This window comes from Nipponia nippon, unplaced genomic scaffold, assembly GCF_047370975.1.
Source record: "Nipponia nippon isolate SJK-2023a ecotype South Korea unplaced genomic scaffold, ASM4737097v1 scaffold_28, whole genome shotgun sequence".
Lineage (NCBI taxonomy): Eukaryota > Metazoa > Chordata > Aves > Pelecaniformes > Threskiornithidae > Nipponia > Nipponia nippon.
The window spans coordinates 227613-243961 of record NW_028262345.1 but is presented as its reverse complement, the minus strand read 5'-3'; the positions used below and the strand labels follow the sequence as shown (position 1 = coordinate 243961).

General features: G+C 64.0%; 1 protein-coding gene across 1 annotated transcript; it reads left to right on the top strand.

Moving 5' to 3' along the window:
• On the top strand, positions 1-16310 carry ROBO3 (roundabout guidance receptor 3). The gene is made up of 26 exons (XM_087763234.1): positions 1-148; positions 4295-4621; positions 5966-6123; positions 6212-6332; positions 6420-6558; positions 7889-8016; positions 8100-8224; positions 9072-9243; positions 9349-9560; positions 10315-10396; positions 10481-10649; positions 10736-10902; positions 12298-12419; positions 12504-12723; positions 12803-12915; positions 13010-13181; positions 13307-13492; positions 13575-13598; positions 13668-13701; positions 13783-13889; positions 13971-14180; positions 14215-14422; positions 14494-14661; positions 15566-15672; positions 15905-16012; positions 16096-16310. The coding sequence occupies exons 1-26, from the start codon at positions 1-3 to the stop codon at positions 16308-16310; spliced, it is 3942 nt and encodes a 1313-aa protein (XP_087619360.1).
• The last annotated feature ends 39 nt before the right edge of the window (positions 16311-16349 follow it).

Here is a 16349-nt window from a genome sequence, read left to right as displayed (position 1 = left end):
ATGCTGCGGTACCTGCTGAAGACCCTGCTGCAGATGAACCTGTTCGCCGACTCGCTGGGGGCCGAAGGCTCCAACTCTTCCCAGCTCCTCCTCGGCATCAACCGCACCATCGCCGCCCTCCACCTCCCCGGCCTCACCCCCGGTAACGGTACGTCCCCATGTCCCGCTGTCCCCATGTCCGGCTGTCCCCATGTCCCGCTGTCCCCGTGTCCCGCTGTCCCGGCATCCCCGGTCCTGGTCCAGGGGCGATGCTGGAACTAGCCCGCAGCCCCCCAGCCCCAGCCGGGACTGGCCCCGGGTCCCCAAACCGACCCCGTGTCCCCACACTGGGACCTGCTCCGTGTCCCCAGTCTGGGAGCGACCCGGTGTCCCCAAATCAGCCCCGTGTCCCCACGCCGGGACTGGTTCCCTGTCCCCGGACCACGAACTAGGAGCAATGCCATGTCCCCAGCTAATCCCTGTGACTCCAAACTGGGACCAGCCCTGTGTCCCCAAGCTGGGAGTGACCCTGTGTCCCCAAACCAGCCCCTAGACCCCAAACCAGGACCGACCTGGTGTCCCCAACCAGCGCCGTGTCCCCAAATCCCGAACTGGGAGCAACCCCCTGTTTTCAAACTGGTCCCATGTCCCCACACAGACCCCCAGACCGTGAACTGGGACTGACCCGGTGTCCCCAGATTGTCCCGGTGTCCCCAGACGAACCCCCAGACCCCTAACTGGGAGCACGCCAGTGTCCCCAAATTGTCTCTGTGTCCCCACACCGACCCCCTCACTCTGATCTGGGAGAGACCCCATGTACCCAAACCAGTCCTGTGTCCCCAAACCAGTCCTGTGTCCCCAAGCCAATCCCCAGACCCCAAACCGAAACCAACCCAGTGTCCCCAAACCAGCCCCAGTGTCCCCAAACCAACCCCCGGACCCTGAGCCGGGAGAGACCTCATGTCCCCAACCCATCTCCTTGTCCCCAAACCGCCCCCGTGTCCCCAACCCATCTCCGTGTCCCCAAACCGCCCCCGTGTCCCCAAACCATCCCAGTGTCCCCAACCCATCTCTGTGTCCCCAAACCGCCCCTGTGTCCCCAAACCATCTCCGTGTCCCCAAACCGCCCCCGTGTTCCCAAACCATCCCAGTGTCCCCAACCCATCTCTGTGTCCCCAAACTGCCCCTGTGTCCCCAAACCATCTCCGTGTCCCCAAACCGCCCCCGTGACCCCAAACCACCCCCATGTCCCCAAACCATCCCAGTGTCCCCAACCCATCTCCGTGTCCCCAAACCGCCCCTGTGTCCCCAAGCTGGGACGGGGGGGTGGGGGAGGGGGTGTTCCCCTGAATTTTAAGCCCTTTTTGAGCTTTTCCCCTCTTTTTTAGCCTAAATTTCCCCCTCCGTTTGGCTCTGGGTGGCTGATGAGAGCGGGGGGGGTCCCCCCAATCCCCCGCGGGACCCCCTGCTCTGGCACAGCCGGCCTGGCACAGGAGGGGGCCTGGCCTGACCCCCCGCTTGTCCCAATTAGCCACCGGGCCCAGCTGCGGCCCCCTCGGCCCCCGCTGTGGCCACCCCACCCCGCCGCCGCCCCACGGGGTACCCGGTACCCCGCAGCATCCCTCCCCGTCCCCATGGCAGCTGCATCCCGTCCCCATGGCAACGCAGCCCGCCCGCCCAGGGTGCCCCAAATCGCAGCCCGCACCCCCCCCCCCCCCCCCCCGGCCTCGTTTTGCTTGGGAGCTGGGGCAGGAGCGCACGCGCGCGTGCAAATGCAGGGCCAGGCGTGCACGCGGATGTGCGGAGCTGCGGGCACGCGTGTGCACATGTGGATACGCAGGGATGTGGGTAAGCGCAGGCTTGTGCGCCCCACCGGAATGCGCGTATGGATGCGCACGCCCGTGCGTGCGTGCAAATGCGTGTGCAAATGCGTGCGCAAATGCGTGCCCCTGCGTGAATGCATGTGTGTGTGCACTCACTTGCTGTGCGTGTAGCTGCATGCGTGCACGCCCCTGCATGAATGCACACATGCAGGCGTGCGTGTCTGTAAGTGCATGCGCACCCCTGCGTGAATGCACACGTGTGTGTGTGCATGCACACCCTGAATGAACGCACACGTGCGTGCATGCACCTGCATGTGTGTGTAAGCGTGCGCTTGCACGCCCCTGCATGAATGCACGCAGGAGTGCATGCATGGGCACGTGTGTCTGCAAGCGCACGCACGCGTGCAAAAGCGTGCTGATGCAAGCATGCGTGCCCGTGCATGGCTGCACGCGTGTGCACGCACGCGCGTGTATGTGCATGCACACACGTGTGCGTGCAAGCTGCACGCGCGTGTGTGCACACGCACGCCTGGGCGTGCATTCGCGTGTGCACGCAGCCGGTCTCCGTGCCAGCAGTGACGCTCAGTGACCACAGCCCGAACTGCAGGGCTGCCGTGGGTGGCACTGGGGACACGGGTGGGCCATGCCATCCCGCCCCTGCCGGTTAGGCCCCGGCGTTAATGAGCATTAATTATCCCAGCATTAATGAGCACTCATTCATTCCCATGCCCTAACGGCGGGGATTTTCCCCGCTCCGCTGCAGAAAATCATCACTTGCAGTTGATGGAAAATAAAAATCCCCTTTTTGGGGCGCTTTGGCCCCAGCCCCATCTCCCTAGGGATACCCAGCTGGAGACTGGGTGGAAAAGGGGCGATACTGGGAGTGGAGCTGCTTTGTCGCCCTGTGCTTGTCCCCTGGTGTGGCTGAGGGCCGACACCCTCACGGTCCTGCTCCCACACCCCCAGGCTGGCGGGGCAGGGATACGCTGGGCTGAGACCTGGCCACACTTCATCGCACCTCCTGGGGTGGGGGGGATACGCTGGGCTGAGACCTGGCCACACTTCATCACACCTCCTGGGAGAGGCGGGGGGAAATATGCTGGGCTGAGACCTGGCCATACTTCATCTCACCTCTTGGTCAAGGATACACCGGGCTGAGACCTGGCCACACTTCATCGCACCTCCCGGGCATCTCACCTCTTGGGGAGGGGGTCAACTTGGTTGAGACCTGGCCACACTTCATCGCACCTCCTGGGATGGGGGGGGTACGCTGGGCTGAGACCTGGCCACACTTCATCACACCTCCTGGGAGAGGCGGGGGGAAATATGCTGGGCTGAGACCTGGCCATACTTCATCTCACCTCTTGGTCAAGGATACACTGGGCTGAGACCTGGCCACACTTCATCGCACCTCCTGGGGTGGGGGGGATACGCTGGGCTGAGACCTGGCCACACTTCATCACACCTCCTGGGAGAGGCGGGGGGAAATATGCTGGGCTGAGACCTGGCCATACTTCATCTCACCTCTTGGTCAAGGATACACCGGGCTGAGACCTGGCCACACTTCATCGCACCTCCTGGGCATCTCACCTCTTGGGGAGGGGGTCAACTTGGTTGAGACCTGGCCACACTTCATCGCACCTCCTGGGATGGGGGGGGTACGCTGGGCTGAGACCTGGCCACACTTCATCACACCTCCTGGGCATCTCACCTCTGGCGGGGGGGTGTGTGGGGTAAACTTGGTTGAGACCTGGCCACACTTCATCTCACCTCCTGGGATGGGGATACACTGGGCTGAGACCTGGCCACACCTCATCACACCTCCTGGGAGGGAATATGCTGGGCTGAGACCTGGCCACACCTCATCACACCTCCTGGGGGGGGGGGATATGCTGGGCTGAGACGTGGCCACACTTCATCTCACCTCCTGGGGTGGTGGTGGGGAATACACTGGGCTGAGACCTGGCCACACTTCATTTCACCTCCTGGGGTGGTGGTGGGGAATACACTGGGCTGAGACCTGGCCACACCTCATCACAACTCCTGGGGCGGGGATACACCGGGCTGAGACCTGGCCACACTTCATCACACCTCCTGGTCAAGGATACACCGGGCTGAGACCTGGCCACACTTCATCTCACCTCCTGGGATGGGGATACACTGGGCTGAGACCTGGCCACACCTCATCACACCTCCTGGGGTGGTGGTGGGGGATACACTGGGCTGAGACCTCACACTTCATCACACCTCCTGGGGTGGGAGGGGTGGGGATACACCGGGCTGAGACCTGGCCACACTTCATTGCACCTCCTGGTCAAGGATACACCGGGCTGAGACCTGGCCACACTTCATCTCACCTCCTGCTCCCCAAGCAAAGCAGGCGCCGGCGCCCGGAAAGCGCCGCGTGAGCCGATGGCGGACGCTCAGCCCCCCCCCTCCCCCCCCCCCCAAACCCCCCTCTCCCCACCTCCCCTCTTTTTTTCCCCCCGCAGGCTCCCACCCGCAGCTGGAGGACACGGCACCCCGTATCGTGGAGCACCCCACGGATCTCCTGGTCTCCAAGGGGGAACCGGCCACCTTGAGCTGCAAAGCCGAAGGTCGCCCATCCCCGGCGGTGGAGTGGTACAAAGATGGGGAGCGGGTGGAGACGGACCGGGAGGACCCCCGCTCCCATCGCACCCTGCTGCCGGGGGGGTCCCTCTTCTTCCTCCGCATCCTCCACGGGCGACGGGGGAAGCCCGACGAGGGGGTCTACGTCTGCGTGGCCAGGAATTATTTGGGGGAGGCCACCAGCAGGAACGCGTCGCTGGAGGTGGCCGGTGAGTCCCCGGCGCGGGCACGGAGGTGGTGGGGGGGCGAAGGTAGGGAAAAGAAAGGAAAAGAAGGGAAAAGATGGGAAAAGAAGGGGAAAGATGGGAGAAGAGGTGAAAAGAAGGGAAAATACATGAAGGGAAAAGAAGGGAAAAGAAAGGAAAATAAGGAAAAATAGGTGAAAATAAGTGGAAAGAAACGAAAATAAGGAAAAATAGGTGAAAATAAGGAAAAATAGGTGAAAATAAGTGGAAATAAATGGAAATAAGGAAAAATAGGTGAAAATAAGTGGAAATAAGTGGAAATAAGTGGAAATAAGGAAAAGTGGATGAAAATAAGTGGAAATAAGTGAAAATAAGTGGAAATAAGTGAAAATAAGGAAAAATAGATGAAAATAAGTGAAAATAAGTGGAAATAAATGAAAAGAAAAGAAAATAAGGAAAAATAGATGAAAATAAGTGGAAATAAGTGAAAATAAGCGAAAATAGATGAAAAGAAATGAAAAGAAATGAAAAGAAATGAAAATAAGGAAAAATAGATGAAAATAAGTGGAAAGAAACGAAAATAAGTGGAAATAAGTGAAAATAAGTGAAAATAAGGAAAAGTGGATGAAAATAAGTGGAAATAAGTGAAAATAAATGAAAAGAAGGGAAAAGAAATGAAAAGAAGTGGAAATTAGTGAAAAGAAATGAAAATAAGGAAAAATAGGTGAAAAGAAGTGGAAATAGGTGAAAATAAGTGAAAATAAATGAAAGTAAGGAAAAATATATGAAAATAAGTGAAAATAAGTGGAAATAAATGAAAATAAGGAAAAAGAGATGAAAAGAAGTGAAAATAAATGAAAAGAAGTGAAAATAGGGGAAAAGAAATGAAAATAAGGTGACACCCCCAGCCTCCCCCCGCCGAGCCGCGGCCGAGGCTCAGGGTTAGGCCCAGGACTGGGATGAGGCCAGACTTAAACCCAGACCAGGCTTAGACCCGGGCTTAGACCCAGGCGAGGCATGACTTAAACCCAGACCGGGTTTAGACCCGGGCTTAGACTGGGATGAGGCCGGACTTAAACCCAGACCAGGCTTAGACCTGGGCTTAGACCAGGACGAGGCGTGACTTAAACCCAGACCAGGCTTAGACCCGGGCTTAGACCCAGGCTTAGACCAGGATGAGGCATGACTTAAACCCAGACCGGCTCAGTCCCCAGGGATTATTTTGGGGGGACAGGGCCAGATTTGGGGGGGTTACGCCCCGGATCGGATCCTGCCGTCACGGAGGGGGGGTCCCCAGCACCAAGGGGTGCAGGGATGGGGAAACTGAGGCAGGGCTGATGTCGTGTGTGTGTCCCCGTCCCCCCCCAGTGCTGCGGGACGATTTTCGGCAGCCCCCCGGGGACGTGGTGGTGGCGGCGGGCGAACCGGCCGTCCTGGAGTGCGTCCCCCCCCGCGGCCACCCCGAACCCAGCGTCTCCTGGAAGAAGAACGGCGCCCGGCTCAGCGACAAGGACAAGCGCCTGACGGTGAGGGACGGGGTGGGGGGTCCCCACCCAACCCCCTCCCCCCACCCCAGAGTTGGGGGGTCTGAGCCCCCCGGTTGCCGCCCGGCAGATCCGCGGCGGGAAGCTGATGCTGGCCAGCACCCGCAAGAGCGACGCCGGCGTCTACGTCTGCGTGGCCACCAACGTGGTGGGGGAGAGGGACAGCGAGCCGGCCGAGCTGGTGGTCTTCGGTGCGTGGGGACGCGGGGGTCCTTTTTGGGGGGGTCATTTTTGGGGGGGGGGGTGCCGTGCCGGCGGGTCTGACGGCCGCCCCGCAGAGCGCCCGGCGTTCGGCAAGAGGCCCCTCAACCAAGCGGTGCTGGTGGAGGGGACGGCGGAGTTTCCCTGCGAGGCGGTGGGGGACCCGCGGCCGGCGGCTCGCTGGCGCAAGGAGGAGGGCGAGCTGCCGCCGGGAAGGTGAGCGGTGGGCGAGGGGGCGGCGCGGGGGGGCCGGGGCCGGGGTGGGCGTCGGGTGCAGCCGGGTGGCATCGCCGCGTGCCGGCCTGGGGCGCTGCCGGCGTCTCGCCGCCTCGGTGCAGCCCGCATCGCCGTCCTGTTCTGCATCCCCATGGTGTCAAGTATCCCTATCGCATCCCGCATCCCTATCGCATCCCGCATCCCTATCATATCCCACATCCCTATCGCATCCCTATCGCATCCCTATCACATCCCACATCCCTATCACATCTCTATCGCATCCCGCATCCCTATCACATCCCTATCGCATCCCGCATCCCTATCGCATCCCTATCGCATCCCTATCACATCCCACATCCCTATCGCATCCCACATCCCTATCGCATCCCACATCCCTATCACATCCCTATCGCATCCCGCATCCCTATCACATCCCACATCCCTATCGCATCTCTATTGCATCCCACATCCCTATCACATCCCTATCGCATCCCGCATCCCTATCACATCCCACATCCCTATCACATCCCTATCGCATCCCACATCCCTATCGCATCCCTATCGCATCCCACATCCCTATCACATCCCACATCCCTATCGCATCCTGCATCCCTATCATATCCCACACCTGCGTTGCATCCCACATCCGTATGGCATTCCGCATCCTTATTGCATCCCGCATCCTTGTCGCATCCCGCTGCCCCGTCACACCCCACATCCCCACGGCATCCTGCGCCTCCATTGCTTCCTGCATCCTGATTGCATCCCGTATCTCCATCGCATCCCAGATCCCCGGTGGCATCCCAGATCCCCATCACATCCTGCATCCCCATCGCATCCCAGATCCCCATCACATCCCACATCCCCATCGTATCCCACATCTCCATCACATCTCAGATCCCCATCAAATCCCAGATCCCCATTGCATCCCAGATCCCCATTGCATCCCAAATCCCCATCGCATCCCACATCCCCATCACATCCCACATCCCCATCGTATCCCACATCTCCATCGCATCTCAGATCCCCATCAAATCCCAGATCCCCACTGCATCCCACATTCCCATTGCATCCCAAATCCCCATCGCATCCCAGATCCCCATCACATCGCACATCCCCATCGTATCCCACATCTCCATCACATCCCAGATCCCCATCCTATCCCACACCCCCATCGCATCCCACACCCCCATCGCATCCCACACCCCCATCGCATCCCAATCCCCGCCGCACCCCCCGCCCCCATCGCACCCCCGTCCTCACCGCACCCCGCGGCACCCCGGCACCCCTCCGGCGCCGCGGCCTCGCCGGGTTCCCCGCCCCCCCCCAGGTGGGAGGTGCTGCCGGACAACACCCTGCGGATCCGCCGCCTGCGGGCCGAGGACGAGGGCACCTACACCTGCGTGGCCGACAACAGCGTGGGCCGGTCGGAGGCGTCGGGCACCCTCACCGTCCACGGTAAGGGGGTCCCCCCGAGGGAGCACCCAAGGGTGCTGGCGAAGCGGCCGGGCGAGCCCTTTTCTCTCCCCGCGCCGTGGCAGTGCCCCCCCAGCTCGTCACCGGGCCCCGCGACCAGAGCGTCACCGCCGGCCAGAGCGTCACCTTCCAGTGCCAGAGCAAGGGCAACCCGCCGCCCGCCGTGTTTTGGCAGAAGGAGGGGAGCCAGGTCTGGCCCCAGCCCTGTCCCTGTCCCCCTGTCCCTGTCCCCCTGTCCCTGTCCCTCTCCCCCAGCCCTGGCCCTGTTGCCATCCCGGTCCCTGTCCCCATCCCTGTCCCCATCCCATCCCTGTTCCCATCCCTGTCCCCCGCCTCCCAGTCCCTGTCGCTGTCACCATCCCTGTCCCTATCCCCATCCCTGTCTCCATCCCTGTCCCTGTCCCCATCCTCGTCCCCATCCCTGTTCCTGTCCCCATCCCTATTACCTTTCCCATCCCATTCCATCCCATCCCCAATCCCATCCCCAATCCCATTCCCATCCCATTCCCAGTCCCATCCCCATTCCCATCCCATCCCAATTCCATCCCCATTCAATCCCATCCCCATCCCATCCCCAATCCCATTCCCATCCCATCCCCATCCCATCCCAATCCCAATCCCAATCCCAATCCCAATCCCAATCCCAATCCCAATCCCATCCCCAATCCCACCCCATCCCCAATCCCATCCCCATTCCCATCCCCATTCCCATCCCATCCCAATCCCATTCCCACTCCCAATCCCATTCCCATCCCATCCCAATCCCAATCCCATCCCCATTCCCATCCCCAATCCCACTCCCATCCCATCCCCAATCCCACCCCATCCCATCCCCATCCCCATCCCCATCCCATCCCATCCCATCCCCAATCCTATTCCCATCCCACTCCCATCCCCAATCCCATCCCCAGTCCCATCCCATCCCAATCCCAATCCCAATCCCAATCCCAATCCCATCCCACCCCCACCCGCACCCCACCCCACCCCAGCCCCTCCTCCCCCACTCAGCACCCTCTGCACCCCTCCCTCCCCCCCAGACCCTGCTGGTCCCCGGCCAGCCCCCGCACCCCACCGGCCGCTTTTCGGTCAGCCCCGGCGGCGCCATCACCATCGCCGACGTGCAGCCCGCCGACGCCGGCTACTACCTGTGCCAGGCCATCAGCGTGGCCGGCAGCGTCCTGGCCAAGGCGCGCTTGGAGGTGGAAGAGGGTAAGTCCTGCGCCGGCAAAGAATGGGCGCCTTCGGTGCACGGGTGCCACCCACCCCAGCACCGAGACGGTCCCGTTTTTTTTCCCCCCCTCCTCTTCACCCTAGCGCCGGCCGAGCACCGACCGCCGGTGATCGGCCGGGGTCCCGCTAACCGGACGGTGCTGCCGGTGGGGGCCACGGCGCGGTTGCCGTGCTGGGTGGGGGACGGCGGCCCCCCGGCCAGCGTGGGGTGGCTGAAGGACGGGAGCGCCCTGGTGGGTGCCCAGCCCCGCGCCAGCCTGCTGGAGAACGGCACCCTGCAGATCAGCGGCCTCCGGGTGAGCCGGCCCGGAGCGGGGGCTCAGGGCACCCAACCGCAGGGGCACCCCTGGGGCGGGACGGCGGGGATGGGAGGGGTCCATGGGTGGGGAGGGGGTGGCGGGTGCCCAGTTTGGTGGGTGCAAGGGGTGGTGGGTGCTCAGGGTGTTGGATTCAAGGGTTGTTGGGTGCTCAGGGTTGAGGGCGCAATGGGTGGTGGGTGCAAGAGGTGGTGGGTGCTCAGGGTTGAGGGCGCAATGGGTGGTGGGTGCAATGGGTGGTGGGTGCTCATGGTTGAGGGCGCAATGGGTGGTGGGTGCAAGAGGTGGTGGGTGCTCATGGTTGAGGGCGCAATGGGTGGTGGGTGCTCATGGCTGAGGGCGCAATGGGTGGTGGGTGCAATGGGTGGTGGGTGCTCATGGTTGAGGGTGCAATGGGTGGTGCGTGCAATGGGTGGTGGGTGCTCATGGTTGAGGATGCAATGGGTGGTGGGTGAAAGAGGTGGTGGGTGCTCACAAGGGGTGGTGGGTGCTCAGGGTTGGGGGCGCAATGGGTGCTGGCTGCTCAGGGTGGTGGATTCAAGGGTTGTTGGGTGCTCATGGTTGAGGGTGCAATGGGTGGTGGGTGCAAGAGGTGGTGCGTGTAAAGGGTGGTGGGTGCAAAGGGCAATGGGTGCTCAGGGTGGTGAGTGCAACGAGTGATGGGTGCTGAGGGTGGTGGGTGCCGAGGTGACGGGTGCTCAGGGTGATGGGGCAGGAGCTCTTCCCCTCGCAGGTGACGGACTCCGGGCACTACGAGTGTGTGGCCACCAGCTCGGCGGGTGAGACACGCTGGGGTGGCTCCCTGGAGGTGCAAGGTGGGGCACGGGGACGTCACCGCACAGGGGACACCATGGCACTGGGGACGAAGCCACCCCGCATCTCCATGCATCTCCCCACAGACGATGGATCCAGCCTCTCCCCATCGTCCCCCGAACCCGGCGTCATCCCCAGGCCACCCCCCACCCCCGTGGTCACCAACGTCACCAAAAGCAGCGTCACCCTCAGCTGGAAAGGGAACGAGGACAGCGGTGCCACCGATGTCACCTCCTACATCGTGGAGGCTTTCAGGTATCACACAAGTGTCCTCTCCAGCTGCGGAGGTGACGCGGTGGCCCGGTGCCACCCCGCCACGGATCACCCCTGTCCCCCGGCAGCCAGGCGGCAGGTGGCCCGTGGCAGACGGTGGCGGCCGACGTGGAGGGTGAGACCCACACGGTGAGCGGCCTCGTGCCCGACACCGTCTACCTCTTCTTGGTGCGGGCGGTCAACGCCTACGGGCTCAGCGACCCCAGTGGCGTCTCGGAGCCCGTGCGCACCCAAGGTGAGACCCGGCGGTGATGCTGGTGGAGGTGTCCATGCACCCACCACCCTTGGGTGCATCTCTACTTGGTGACACCAATGCCCATGGACCCACCACCCTTGGGTGCTTCTCCGCTTGGTGGCACCAGTGGAGGCGTCTATGCACCCACCACCCTTGGGTGCATCTCCACTTGGTGACACCAATGCCCATGGACCCACCACCCTTGGGTGCTTCTCCACTTGGTGGCACCAATGCCCATGGACCCACCACCCTTGGGGGCTTCTCCACTTGGTGGCACCAGTGGAGGCGTCTATGCACCCACCACCCTTGGGTGCATCTCCACTTGGTGACACCAATGCCCATGGACCCACCACCCTTGGGGGCTTCTCCACTTGGTGACACCAATGCCCATGGACCCACCACCCTTGGGGGCTTCTCCACTTGGTGGCACCAGTGGAGGTGTCCATGCACCAACCATCTTTGGGTGCATCCCTGCTTGGTGATGTTGATGGAGGTGCCCATGCACCCACCACCCTTGGGTGCTTCTCCACTTAGTGACACCAATGAAGGTGCCCATGCACCCACCACCCTTGGGTGCTTCTCCGCTTGGTGGCACCAGTGGAGGTGCCCATGGACCCACCACCCTTGGGTGCTTCTCCACTTGGTGGCACCAATGCCCATGGACCCACCACCCTTGGGGGCTTCTCCACTTGGTGGCACCAGTGGAGGCGTCTATGCACCCACCACCCTTGGGTGCATCTCCACTTGGTGACACCAATGCCCATGGACCCACCACCCTTGGGGGCTTCTCCACTTGGTGACACCAATGCCCATGGACCCACCACCCTTGGGGGCTTCTCCACTTGGTGGCACCAGTGGAGGTGTCCATGCACCAACCATCTTTGGGTGCATCCCTGCTTGGTGATGTTGATGGAGGTGCCCATGCACCCACCACCCTTGGGTGCTTCTCCACTTAGTGACACCAATGAAGGTGCCCATGCACCCACCACCCTTGGGTGCTTCTCCACTTGGTGGCACCAGTGGAGGTGCCCATGGACCCACCACCCTTGGGTGCTTCTCCACTTGGTGGCACCAGTGGAGGTGTCCATGCACCAACCATCCTTGGGCGCATCCCTGCTTGGTGATGCTGATGGAGGTGCCCACGCACCCAAAACCATTGCGTGCATCCCTGCCCAATGATGTCAATGGAAGTGCCCATGCACCTACCACCCTTGGGTCCATCCCTGCTTGGTGATGCCAGTGGAAGTGCCCATGGACCCACCACCCTTGGGTGCATCCCCACCCAACAATGCTGATGGAGGTGCCCATGGACCCACCACCCTTGGGTGTATCCCCACCCCCAACAATGCTGATGGAGGTGCCCATGGACCCACCACCCTCTCATGTTTTCGGCAGACGCCAGCCCCACGCAGCAAGGGCTGGACCCCGAGCAGGTGCAGCGGGAGCTGGCGCAAGTGGCCGTGCACCTGCAGGAGCCCGTGGTGCTGCCGCCAGGCGCCGTCCGCCTCTCCTGGACCGTGAGTACCGTGCTGCGCCACCGGTACAGGGCCCCCGGTGCCGAGCATCCCCCTCCCCATCCCACCTTCCCCTTGGGTCCCCAGGTGGAGCGCCAAGCACCCTTCCTTCAGGGCTACCGGGTGCTGTACCGGCGGCGCGGCGGACGCTGGGAGGAGGCGCGGGCGGTGCAGGCGCCGGGGGAGCGGGGGGCCCTGCTCACCGAGCTGCGCCGGGGCCAGGACTACGAGGTCAAGGTCCGACCCTACTTCCATCACCTCCACGGCCCCGACAGCGCCGTGCGAGCCCTGCGCACTCCTGAGGCGGGTGAGCGCGGGGTTCGGGGGATGGTGGGGGTCCCTGGGGACCCTCTGGAGGTGACACCCCATGTGTGTGTCCCCGGTAGCCCCCAGCGCCCCACCACGAGCCGTCAGCGTGGCCGGTAACGGCACCAGCGTCCGCATCTCGTGGCAGCCGCCGCCACCGGCTGAGCAGAATGGTGTCATCCGCGATTACCGGGTAAGGGCAGGCATCGGCGGGGATGCGGCAGGTCCCCTCTGTCCCCCACGACCCCGGGTCATGGTGTCTCCATGGGTGTCCCCATCGTGTCCAGATCTGGTGCTTGGGCAACGAAAGCCGCTTCCACATCAACCAGAGTGTGGAGGGGACGGTGCTGGCGACGGTACTGCGGGGACTGGTCCCCGGCGTCCCTTACCGCGCCGAAGTTGCCGCTGCCACCGGTGCCGGTGTGGGTGCCCGCAGCGCCCCTGTCCCCATCCGCATTGGTGAGTCCCTTGTAACCGCCGCCGCACCCATGGGTGGGGGGGTGGCAGGTGTCATCCCAGTGCTGGGGACGGCTCCTCGGCACCCCCGCCGGTCTGTCCCCCGCCTTCCCCCATGTCGCTTGCAGCCCCCCCGGCAGAGCGGGATGCGGGGCCGGCGGGAGGGAGCAGCGTGGCCGAGCGTTTGGCTGAGGTGGCCCGGCAGCCGGCCTTCATCGCTGGCGTTGGCGGCGCTTGCTGGGTCATCCTCGCTGCCTTCGCCGCTTGGCTCTACGGCCGCCGTCGGAGGAAGAAGGAGCTGAGCCACTTCGCCGGTACGGGGAGTGCTACCCCTGGGAACACCCCCACCCTGGCACCCACCACCCCACCAGCCGCTCACCGCCTCTCTCTTTACAGCGTCCTTCGCCTATACGCCCACCGGTAAGCCTATAGGCTCCGCGGGGTCCCGGCATGGCCCCTGTCCGCCCTCACCCCCGCCTCTTTCCGCAGTGGCCTTCCCGGCTCCAGTACGCGGCAGCCCCAGGTAACCCCCTGGTATCCCTCCCCCTCCCCGGGACCCCCAGCGTGGACCACCCCGGCATCCCTTCACCCTGTCTCCTTGCAGGGCAGCCATCGGCGGTGGTTACCCGTGGCTGGCGGACGCGTGGCGCGGTGGTGGTGGCGCAGCCGGTGCCGCCGGTTGCTTGGGGACCGCTGAGCGATACTACAACGGTGAGGGGTCATCATGGGGATGGGTGGCTTGGATTGGGGGGGGTCATGGTCAGCCCTGACGGTGCCGGCCGCCCTCCGCAGATGCCGGCATCACCCGTTACATCGCCCAGACGGAGCAATGTGGGGTGGGGGCCGGCGAGGGGCCGGTTTACAGCACCATCGAGGTGGGCGGTGAGGAGCTCCGCACCTTCCCCCGTCCCTTCTCGCAGTACGGGACCCCCTACCCTGGGGGGGGTCCCCAGCCGATGGATGCCCCGGCCCCTCAGGCGCCCCGCAGCCGGGCCGAGCACGGTAGGGCGGTGGGATGGGTGGGGGGGGGACACAGGGGTGCCGGTGGCGTGGTCCCCTCCCCGCAGCCCCCCCCCGCCATCCTTCCTCACCGCAGGGGCCAAAGGGAAGAAGCTGGGGCAAGCGGTGAAACCGCCGGTGGTGAGCTGGACGGAGCTGCTGCCCCCGCCGCCCTCGGCCAGCGAGCTCAGCCGGTGCGCCCAGGAGGAGGAGGAGGAGGATGAAGAGGAAGAAGCAGCCGGCGGGTGAGTGTGGGTGGCTGGGGGGGCCGGGGCATGCTGGCCCCAGCACCCACCCTGTGGCCCCCACCCCGCAGGCTGGGGACGGAGGAGTGGTACCCCGGTGAGGATGTCCCCTGTGCCACCGCCGCATCCTCGCCCGCCGCCTCCTCCGGCTGCCGGTCCACCGCCACGCTGACGCCATCGCCCCGCACCACCGAGGACATCCCTCGCCTCCGTGACTTCGATAGCCCCCGCCTGCCCCGGTAGGAGATGGGCCTTGCTTGGTCCGGCTGTGCCATCGCGGTCTGGATGTCCCATCACGGTCCAGATGTCCCATTGGGGTCTGGATGTCCCACCATGGTCCAGGTGTCCCATTGCGATCCAACCCTATTGTCACGATCTGACCTTGCCATGCCGTCGTGGTCCGACCGTGGCATTGGGGTCCAGATGTCTCACAGGGGTCCGGATGTCCCATTGGGCTCCAGATGTCCCACCATGGCCCAGATGTCCCTTCGTGATCCATCCATGTTGTCACCATCCATCCCTGCTGTCCGGTTGTGCTCTGGCCGTGCCGTCATGATCCATCGGTGATGTTGCGGGCTGGCCCTGGCGTGACAATCCAGCTGTGCCATCGCGCCGCGGCTGCGCTGTCAGGAGCTGGCTGGGACGATGCCATCCAGCTGTGCTGTCGTGGCCCGGCTCTGCCATGATCCAGCGGCGCCGTCGCAATCCAGCTGTGCCATCGCAATCCTAGCATGCCGCTGCCATGCAGCTGTGGCATCAGGGGCCAGCTGTGCCGTTGCAATCCAGCTGTGCGGTCGCAATCCAGCTGTGCTGCGATACAGCTGTGCGGTTGCAGTCCAGCCGTGTCATCGCAACCCTGCCATGCAGCTGCGATCCAGCTGTGGCCCTGCCATCCAGCTGTGGCCCTGCCACCCCGCTGGGCCGCTGCGCTCACCCAGCTGCCCTTTGCAAGCCCATCCAGCTGTGGCACTGCCATCCAGCTGTGCTGCTTCAGCCCACCCGTGCCGTTGCCATCCAGCTGTGCCACCCTGCTCCGGCACAGCACGGCACGGGAGGGGGGGTCCTGCCGGCACCGCGGCGGCCACCAAACCCCTCACCCTGCTCCCCCCACCCCGGCTTCACCCCACACCCCCTCTTTGCCAGGAGACCCCCCCACGGTGCTGGCACCCCGCCGCGGGCACCCAGCCCCCTTCCGAGTCCGGACGCCGGCGAGGGCCACCCACCTCGAGCCCGCCGCCCCCCCGGCACAGGTGAATCCTGGGGGGCCATTTGGGGGGGGGTGGGTGTCACCAGCTGGGGGGGGGCTGACGCGGCCATCACCCCCAGGGAAAACCCGCGGGGAGACCCCGAAAAGTCACCCGAAACCCAAATGCAGCCGCTACCGCCGGGAAAAGCAGCCAGGAGGTGAGTTGCGGGGAAAAATGGGGGTGTCCAGTGGGGGGTCCGGGGGGGGCTCAGCCCTCTCCTCCCTCTCCGCTGCAGACCTGCCGCCACCGCCGGTGCCGCCGCCGGGCGAGACCCCCGGCCCCTCACCGGAGCGGGAGCCAAGCGGGGCTGAGCGCAAGGTCACCCATCGCCCACCCCGTGGCGGTAAGCCGGAGCCACCGACTGCGTGCCAAAGAGATTGGGGGGGGTGTCACCGCCGAACCCCAACCTTGTCCCCTCCCTTGCAGATGAGGTTGTCCCCTACAGCAAACCCTCCTGCCTGCCCCGGGGCCAGGCGTCTGGCAGCTGCTCCACGACGGGCAGCGTCTCGTCCCGCGGCTCCACCGGCTCCCGCGGCCACGGCTCGGGGCGCAGCCGGACGCCGGGGGATCGCGGCGAAGGGACCGGCCATCGCCGCCGCCCCGGTCCCCCATATCCCTACCCGTCGCAGGAGAAGCGATGAAGCGGAGGGCGAACCGGTGGCAGGGTTGGGGACGCAGGG